Source organism: Tupaia chinensis, unplaced genomic scaffold, assembly GCF_000334495.1.
Source record: "Tupaia chinensis unplaced genomic scaffold, TupChi_1.0 Scaffold139927_1, whole genome shotgun sequence".
NCBI lineage: Eukaryota > Metazoa > Chordata > Mammalia > Scandentia > Tupaiidae > Tupaia > Tupaia belangeri.
Window position 1 is genome coordinate 285,830 of NW_006199806.1, and position 10,145 is coordinate 295,974.

Genomic DNA, 10,145 nt, shown 5'->3' on the forward strand with positions numbered 1-10,145 from the left:
CGGTCGACTACGTGGGAGTCTAGCGACATAGCCATTACACTAACTGCTGGTTCCCGATGGCCTATGTTTTGTGTGTACACTATAATCCCCTCTCTCCTCTTGGGAGTTTGGACATGCATGCACACACACACACACAAGCGCGTGCGGCATGATTTTCAAGACACCAAATCCAGGGCTCAAACCATAGTTGGCCATATGGGAGTCTAGCTCCTTAACTACCATTTATGCCTTGGCCTCTAGGCTGGATCTTTTCAATAAACAACATTATTGAACAATTGGAGAATTATGAATGGTCTCTGGGGATTAGATGCTAGTGTATATCAATGTTAATTTCCTGATTTTGTTAGTTGTATTTCAGTTATGCAGGAAAATGTCCTTGTTTGTAGGAAATGCACACTAAAGTGTTTGTTGGTGCTGGGGCACACTATAGGTTACTTTCTTTTAAACATCTAGGAGGAAAAGTTTTTCCCAACCATTTAAAAAAAAATTGCCGGAGGATATGTGTACTTGCCAAAGAGAGACAGAGAATGAGAGGGAGAGAGAGAAAGCACCTCCAAGGGGAATGGTCATTCTGAAATCTCTTGTCCATTTCTCCAACCTGTCAGGATTTGGGGCACACGCACACATACACATGCTTTTCAAGCCACCAGGTCTGAAACTCAAACTGTGGAGCTGGTCAGGTGGGATCTGGCTGCCTTTACCTCCAGGCCATGGAGCTAGCCTGATGTTCTTTCTCAAACATTTTGTGAGTTTGTTTCAGAATAAAAGTATATTTTATAAAATAATTGATTTAATTTTAAAACATGAGGGTAGAGATGGAATGTTGGGTTTTCAGTGATCACAGGACAGAAAGGTTGGTTAACTCATAGCTCTAACCTGCTTATAATAAGTGTTTTCATAATATTATCTTTTAGCTAGTAGCATTAGGTCTAATTTTAAAAATATTTATTTAACTTTATTTATTGCTATTTTTTTTATTTGACCAGAGAAAGAAAGAGGGAGAGAGAGAGGGAGAGAGAGAGAGAGACAGAGAAGGAAAGTGAGAAAGCAAGCCTCCAGGTCCAGGACTCAAACCGTGGTTGGCCATGCAGGAGTCCAGCACCTTAACCACCACACTACCTGCTGGCCCCACATTAGACCTGATTTTTAAATGATTTCTATCTGTGGGCTGGCCCCATAGCACAGTAGTTAAATGCTGTGCATTGTCTGCCAGATCCCACATGGTTGACTGCAGTTTTCATCCTGGCCCCTGCGGTTTGAAGAACATATCGCATGGGTGCATGCATATCGAAAATTCTGATGAGAAAAATGGAGGAAGGGGGATTGTGGCATGACCATGCATCATTAAGGGGGCTTTCTCTCTCTCTCTGGCAGGTATATGATGAGTGCTTGCGCCCTCTAGCAATTAAAAACAAACAAAAAATTGAATCCAGTCAGTGGCGTGTTGGTTAGGGTGCCTGGATCCCACTTGGCTGACTGTGTGGTTAAACTCCCAGACCTTGTGACTAGAAAAACACATTGGGCAGCTGTGCATATGTGTGTGCCCAAAATACTGAGAAGAGAATGGAGGAGAAGGAATTGCAACACGGCCACTGGGGAGAGCACTCTCACTTTCCCTCTCTCTCTGTCTCTCTGGGGAGTGCACTCTCACTTTCCCTCTCTCTCTGTCTCTGTCTATATTCAGCAAGTGTGTGCACCTTATAGAGAAAACTGAAAAAAAAGGGGCGGGGGAGATTTCTGATTAACATCAATTCGTATGGAATGTATTCGGTTGTTGGAAAAGTCATGACATTTTTCTCTATGTAAAAATGCGTCATGACATTCCCAACAACTCAATATATTCTAAAGCAATAACACTGACTTTGAGAAAGAAAAGGTAATTTCTATTTAATGCAATACACGATAAATAATTCATTTGAAAAGAAATGCATCTTTATTTATGGCTATAATTATTAGCAGGGATCATTAACTGGTAGCCAATGGAAGGACTCAGATGGCGTTTGGAAGGTGCTGCTAGAAGCCAGTCAGCTCGTCGTCCTTTGCTTTGTTAGTCTGGACACCACAAAGCACCAACTCTTCATTTTGTCCAGGAAGACCTTTGAATATCTTCGCGTGAATGTAACGACTACCACCTACTTTAATCTGAAACGTAGGGAAAAAAAACACTTAAAAAGGTTTATGCACAAGGATCTATATCAAGTGAAAGGTTTGTAGGCATATAAAGACTTTACTGAAGTAAACCTTTCTGGAACAGCATGCCTAGACTGAGACCAATATAACATATGTGTGTGAGTGTGTGTGTGTGCGTGTGTGTGTGTATGCATTTCTTTTTTCAAGGTTTTTGCCTTAGGGCATGTGCACATGCTGAGGAGAGAGAAATAGAGACAGTGAGAGGGAAAGTGAGACATCTCCTCCCCACACCCCCCGAGGAGAGATGGCCAAGCCACAATCCCGTCTCTCCATTTCCCTCCCAAGAACTTGGGCATACATGCACATGTGCCTGGCATGAGTTTCAAGTCACTAGGTCTGGGACTTGAACTATAGTAGCCGTGTGTGTGTGTGTGTGTGTGTGTGTATGTGTGTGTGTGTGGGTGTGTGTCTGTGGGGGGGTGGGGGTGCAGAGATGTATCCGCTATGCCATCTGCTGGCTCTGACTAGTATAAGATTTTCAGAATCTTTGCTTCTGCAAATCCATCACCTCGTTTTAAGAGAGAAAAGGTAAGCTAATGGTATGACTAGAGACAGATCTGAGGTCTACTTTATCAGATTTCTTATTATATTCTGGGTGCAAATGACAGTCCAAGGTTGTATTTTATTTTCACAGATGCACAGACCAAGAAAATAAGGGACAGCCTATATTTTTGGTTTTCTGACTCCCAAATTGGGATACTTTATTTGATAAAGAAGGTAATCAGAGTTATCCTTAGAAATTTGAAATGTATGGCTCCCGTGCCTATATTAGAACCTGCTTATTTTTTTAGGTTTTTGTCATAGGGTATATGCTCTTGCCAGAGAGAGACAGAAAGAAAGTTAGAAATCACCCCTTGGAGGATGGTCATGCCACAATCCTTTTTCCATTCTACTCTGGAATTTTGGGCATGCACGCACATGGTGTGATTTTCAAGCCACGAGGTCCAGGACTCAAACTGTGGTCAGCTATGTGTGAGTCCAGTGCCTTAACCACCATGTCACCTACTGGCCTCTATTAGGACCTATTTTATAAATACCCACTGGTAGAACTAAGCAGTGTCCAGAGACCCAAGTGTCAGACTTTGAAAGTAAGGTGGTCTTTACTGCCAGGGTGTCAATGGTACAGAGGTTGAAATAGTAGTGTGGGCATAAATTCAGGGCCTGGAGAATTATGGTAAGAATTTCCACTTTGGCTGGGAACCAGCAGTTAGCGTAATGGCTATGTCGCTGGACTCCCACGTAGTCGACCGTGGTTCGCGTCCCGGACCCGGTGGGTTAAAACTCACGCCGGGCACGTGTGCGTGCATGCCCAAGATCCTGAGAGGAGAATGGAGGAGAAGGGATTGCGGCGTGACCATCCCCCCTGGGGGGTGATTTCTCACTTTCTGTCTCTAAGTCTCTCTCTGTCTGTCTGGCAAGCGCACGCGTCCTATAGCGAAAACCTCTCCAAAAAAAAAAAAAAAGAATTTCCACTTTGGTTCTCGGTTGAGACAGTAAGTTTGTTTTGTCTTACATGCTCTGATGTCTCTTTATACCCTAATTTTTACAAGTGTTTACCATGACTCATACACTATGACGAGCATTTTATGCACAGGATTATATTTATTTCTTATTGTAGGCCTTAAGGAAGGAGAAATATTGCCAATTTTACAGATGCAGAAGCAGATTAAGAGTTAAGTAATATTCCATAAATCTCTCAGCTTGTTAGTGGCAGTCAAAATTCAAACCCAAATCTGTTAGACTTCAACATTTTTGTTCTGCTCATCCTGCAGTGTAGCCTTTTGAAAACACTTACTTTGTCCTTGGAATGGGGCATTGCCTTTGCAAACAGTGTTAGACTAGCACCGCCCAGCGTTCAGCTTTCAGCATCGGGTTCAGATCCTGACTCTGATTCTGCTCTTACAGTTGTGTAAACGTTATTAGTAATGTTAACGCCCTAGTGCTGAGGTGTTTTTGTTTGTTTGTTTGTTTTTATAATTAGTAGCCTGGGAGAAGTGATTATACTTATTTCATAGATTTGTCATGAGGAATAAGTGAGATAATGCAGGCCCGGCTCTTAGAACAGTACCTGGCACATTGTAAGTGCTCAGTAAATTTCTAGTTCATTTATTCCTCACAGCACCCTGCAAAATGGGTTATAACCCCCACTGTGCAGTTAAGGAAGTTAAGACTCAGGGAAGAGCCTCGCTTGGATCTCACTGGCTGTGACTGGTAGAACGGGTTGAACAAGGATTCAAACTGCTGATGTCAAAGCTTGTCTTTCATCCTACCACCCTGACTCTTGCTAGTAATACAGACACTAGAGAAGGTATTGAATCTTGGGAATGGCTTGGAGCAAAGAGGTCAACAGCCAGCTTGCCAGGAGGGAACTGGAGTAAGTGACTATAACACAGAAGGAAAAGTTTGAACACAGAAGGCAGGAAGGAGAGAGAGAGACATACACACACTCCTCTGGTCTAGGTTAACTCCTGGATCTTTGTTTGTCTTTCAAGACCTTGACAGTTTTGATGAATAACAGCCTGTTAATTTGGAGAGAGAGAAGACTCTGGATAAGATAGGGCAACAAGGGACCAGCAGTTAGCATAATGGCTATGTCGCTGGACTCCCACATAGTCGACCGCGGTTCGCGTCCCAGACCCAGTGGCTTAAAACTCACACCGGGCGCGTGTGTGTGTGCGCCCAAGATCCTGAGAGGAGAAGGGATTGTGGCGTGGCCATCCCCCCTGGGGAGTGATTTCTCGCTTTCTGTCTTTCTGTCTCTCTGTCTGTCTGGCCAGCGCACGCACCCTATAGTGAAAACCTCTCAAAACAAAAAAAAAATAGGGCAACAAAGTGGTCAAAGGAAAAAATTTTCAAGATTGTTTCCTAATGAGCTTTTTAAAAAATGTGCAAGCTGGTTAATATGTGAAATGTATGCATTTGGATTAATCATAAATATTTATTTATTTATTTATTTATTTATTTATTTATTTTTGGAGAAGTTTTCCTATCGGGCATGTGCACTAGCCAGAAAGACAGAGAGAGACAGAGACAGAAAGTGAGAAATCACTCCCTGAGGGGGGATGGCCATGCCACAATCCTTTCTCCATTCTCCTCTCGGGATGTTGGGGATGCACGCACATGTGCCTGGCGTGAGTTTAAGCCACTGGGTTCGGGACTTGAACCACGGTCAACTACATGGGAGTCCAGCGACATAGCATTACACCAACTGCTGGTCCCAATAAATTATTAAAATTATTTCAGTTTTGATAGAATATTTTATGTCTTTGAACTAATTTTTAAGTTGAAAACTTTCTCTTATGGCTGTGCAAAAAGATTAAGAAAGGAGGAGACAATGCCGTCGTTTTCCAGGGCTACAGCAAGGTCTCATTCCCATGCATTTCCAAGGCCTGGCGTTTACTAGGAGCTCACATGTGGTAGGACTGAGCTGACCTGTCTATATAACCTTGCACCAAAACTGAGCTGGCTAGCTCCACTTATTATTTTGCAGAACATATATTTCTTAAATTTTGTATCTTAAGTAGTTAATAGTTTGTTACAGAGAAATGAGCTTCTCTGTGCCAAATAGAGAACTTACAAATTCTAATTTTTAAAATTTATTTTTCTGTGTCAAATGGCCAAGTAAAGATTAAGTAAATCTTTATATTTGAATATCTGTTATTATTATTAAATCAGAATCATCATCTTAACACATAAGGATAAAAACAGGTACCAATATCCATGGTTGACTAGTTGAGTTGGTCCCTCTAGAATTTTTTTTTTTAAAGGAGCATGTAATATGTTATTTGTTTGTGTTATATTTGCAACATATACAAAAACATGAAATTATTAATTTGATGAATACATAATGAACTTCTCCATAGCAATAAGAGTGAAACTCAGAGGACCATCAGATGGTGTAATGGTTACATTATTGGACTCCCACATGGCTGACTGCAGTTCGAGTCCTGGAACCAGTGACTTGAAACTCATGCCAAGCACATATGCATGTGTGCTCAAAGTCCTTATTTATTTAATTTCAAGAAAAGCAGTTTTAACTTTAATAAATCAAAGAAATGCTAAGGAACTTTGCTTAAAACTTTAAAAAGCCAGGAAACAGGTTGGGATTCTGTTCCTTCCTTCTTTCCTTCCTTTCTTTCTCTCTCTTTCTTTCTCTTTCTCTCTTTCTTTCTCTCTCTCTCTCTCTTTGACCAGAGAGGGACAGAGCATGAGTAAGGGAGAGAGGAAAAGTGAGAAAACAAGCCGCCAGGTCCAGGACTCAAACCGCAGTCAGCCACATGGGAGTCCAGTGCCCTTAACCACTATGCCACCTGCTGGCCCCAAAACATTAAAATATTAAAAAAAATATACTCCAGTCCTTTAAACTGTACCTAAGTGTCACACTTGAATTATTAAAATATTAAAAAAAAAATACTCCAGTCATTTAAACTGTACCTAAGTGTCACACTTGAATTTACTAATTTGAGATCCAAAAATAACTATTTAAATTATATTAATCAAAATGCTTATTTAAAAGGTGGAGTTGTTTATTTTTCTAGCTAATGCTTCAAGTTAAATCCATTTAATTTAGGCTACACAGAATTGTATGGCTTTGAGGTGCAACAAGCATCAAGAGGCCATCTGGTCCAGGCCCACCCCTTCAAGCAGCTGAGATATCCTGCTATATTACACACAAAGCAGCTATGACCAAGGCTGACATGTCCTAAGCAGTTATGAAATATTTTCCTATACAATTTCTGGAAATTAAGTTAAGAATCAATATACGAAAGTTTTCTAAATTCACAGAAATTAAATGGTATACATCATCTGCCTAATTTGAGCCTACAACTTGGAGGGTTTCATGCAAGGCTTCTTAATTTAGGACTACCAGAGGGGAGAAATGACAATTTAGGGGAAATAGGAAACATTACATAAAATGAGAAATATATTATCTTTCGGTTTGAGTGTGGATGTTGAGGGACCAGCAGATGGTGTAATGGTTATGTAATTGGACTCCCACCTGACCAACTGCAGTTCGAGTCCCAGACCTCCCAGATCTGGTAGCTTGAAACTCACACTGGGTGTGTGTGCATGTGTTCCCAAAATTCCATGAGGAGAATGGAAGAGAAGGGACTGCAGTGTAGCCAACCTCCCTGGGGGGTGATTTCTCGCTTTCCATCTCTCTGTCTCCGGTGAGCACATGCGCCCTATAGCAAAAGCTCTATAAAAATAAGAAAGTGAATGTTGAACTCTCACCTTAACAAAGTAATTAATGCCAGCAACTACTTGAGTTTTATACTCTTCAGCTTCAAATTCTTCAAACTTCTCATTTGTTTCTTCTTCAATCTGTGATTTAACCTTAAGAAAAGGGGAAAGAAATTATCAAAGATATATTAGAATCCATTTATGTGATCTACAAATCTAGGAACCTCATGCTCTTAAAAGTCCTCAAAGGTGGTAATGAAATCTTTGAGCTATTTTCAGTATTTCAGCAACACCTATCTTTAATAAGATTACATGGGTTGGGCTGGCCCTATAGCACAGTGATTAAGGGAACTGGATACTACACGGCCAATAGTAGTTAGAATCCTGGCCTCTGCAGTTTGAAAAACACTCTGGGTATCTGTACTGGCATGCCCAAATCCTGACAGGATAGTGTAATGGAGGAAAAAGGTTTGTGGTGTGACCATACCTCAACGAGGACTGCTTTCTCTCTCTCTCTAACTAATGCCCTCTAGAAATAACTTTTAAAAATTAGAATTTAAAAGTCAAGGGACCAGCAGTTAGTGTGATGGCTATGTCGCTGAACTCTCATGTAGTTGACTGCAGTTCGAGTCCCGGACCCAGTGGCTTAAACTCACGCTGGGAGCGTGTGCGTGCGTGCCCAAGATCCTGAGAGGAGAATGGAGGAGAAGGGATTGCGGCGTGGCCATCCTCCCTGGGGGGTGATTTTTCACTTTCTGTCTGTCTTTCTGGTGAGCACATGCGCCCTGTAGCAAAAACCTCTCCAAAAAAAAAAAAAAAAAAAAAAAAAAGAATTTAAAAGTCAGGTCTGTAAAACTTTGGATGAAAGAAAATAATTAAGAAAAAGATTACAGAGAAAAGATTACAGAGGAATCTGAAACCATCAGCTCTGGGAACGCCAGCAGCTCAAGATGAAGACCATTCTCAGCAATCAGACCATCGACATTTCAGAAAATGTCAACATCACTCAAGGGACACACAGTTACTGTGAAGGGTCCCAGAGGAACCCTGCGGAGGGACTTCAGTCACATCAATGTAGGGGTCAGTCTCCATGGAAAGAAAAAGAAGAGGCTGCAGGATGACAAATGATGGGAAAACAGAAAGGAACTGGCTAGTCTGCACTATCTGTAGTCACGGACAGAACATGACCCAGGGTGTGACACTGGGCTTCTGCTACAAGATGAGGTCCGTGTACGCTCATTTCCCCATCAACGTCATTATTCAGGAGAATGGGTCTCTTGTTGATATCTAAAATTTCTTGGGTGAAAAATACATCTGAAGGGTTCGAATGCAACTAGGTGTTGCTTGTTCAGTATATCAAGCCCAGAAAGATGAGTTGATCCTTGAAGGCAATGATATTGAACTTGTTTCAAATTTAGCTGCTTTGATACAGCAAACCAAAATGGTTAAAAATAAGGATATAAGGAAATTATTGGCTGGTGTCTATGTCTCTGAGAAGGGCACTGTTCAGGCAGGCCGATGAGTAAGCTCTGAGAGTTCTCCAGCTACAGTAACAAGCTAGATCATTTCTAAGGCCACTATATAACATTAAAAAAATAATAATAAAAGATAATTGATTTGAAAAAAGAAAGATTACATAGGCTAAAATGTCAAATTGTGTGTCTTTAAGTTCAATTTATATCAACTCAATTTGGTAATGCCCTATATAATAGTACATTTTGACTAGTAAAGTTCTGATAGTTGTGCATGTCTTTTTTTTTTTTTTTTTTTTTTTTTTTTATTTTGCTTGAGGATACATGCACTTACTAGAGAGACAGAGAGAGAGAGAGAGACAAAGTGAGAAAGTAGTCCCCATGGGATATTGTCACACCACAATTTCTTCTCTGTGTTTTCTTTTGAGATTTTGGGCACACATGCACATGTTCCTTGTGTGTTTTTCAAGCCACCAGGTCTGGGACTCAAAGCATTGTGAGCCATGTGAGCTCTAACTACCATTCCATGGGCTGGCCCAACACTCAATTTTTAAAATAATTATTTTATTTAACATTATTTATTTATTATTGTTTTAAAATTTGACCAGAAAGGGCAAGAGAGAGAGAGAGAGAATGAAAGTGAGAAAGCAAGCCGCCAGGCCCAGGACTCGAACTGCAGTAGGTCATGTGGGAGTCCAGCACCCCCAATCACCATGCCATCTGCCAGCCCCGCAACACTCAATTAAAAAAAAAATAATGATTTTGCCTTTTGCTTCGTTGTCTGAAAGCAGGATGGGTCATCAGCAGCTCTACTGGAGCCACCTGCGAAAATTCGGCCAGGGCTCTCGCTCTTGCCGCGTGTGCTCAAACCAGCATGGTCTGATCTGGAAATACGACCTCAACATGTGCCCTCAGTGTTTCCATCAGTACGTGAAGGACATAGGCTTCATCAAGTTGAACTAAATGATCTTCCTGGAATGGATTGTCCAAGATATCCACCCAGGGAAAGAAATCATGCTGGCTATTTGTATATGAAATAAAATAAATAAAACCCTTCAATTAAAAAAAATGATTTTGATGGGATCAGCAGTTGGCATAATGGCTATGTTGCTAGATTCCCATGTAGTTGACTGTGGTTCGAGTCCCAGACCCGACAGCTTAAACTCATGCTGGGTACGTGTGTGTGCATGCCCAACATCCCAAGAGGAGAATGAGGAGAAGGGATTGTAGTGTGGTCATTCCCCCTGGGGGGGGGATTTCTTGCTTTCTGTCTCTCTGTCTCTGTCTTTCTGGTGAGCG

At 41.3% G+C, this 10,145-nt stretch overlaps 1 protein-coding gene and 1 pseudogene across 1 annotated transcript in view; one reads left to right on the plus strand and one right to left on the minus strand.

Moving 5' to 3' along the window:
* Positions 1–1,910: 1,910 nt before the first annotated feature.
* Positions 1,911–10,145, minus strand: part of CSTA (cystatin A) — a 15,357-nt gene continuing 7,122 nt past the window's right edge. The window contains exons 2-3 of the mRNA XM_006162360.3: positions 7,426–7,527; positions 1,911–2,142 (exon numbers count right to left, since the gene is read on the minus strand). Coding sequence (XP_006162422.1) covers positions 2,014–2,142; positions 7,426–7,527 — 231 coding nt within the window. The 3' untranslated portion in view covers positions 1,911–2,013. The remainder of the gene's footprint in view (positions 2,143–7,425; positions 7,528–10,145) is intronic.
* Positions 9,628–9,809, plus strand: LOC106736422 (40S ribosomal protein S29 pseudogene; annotated as a pseudogene).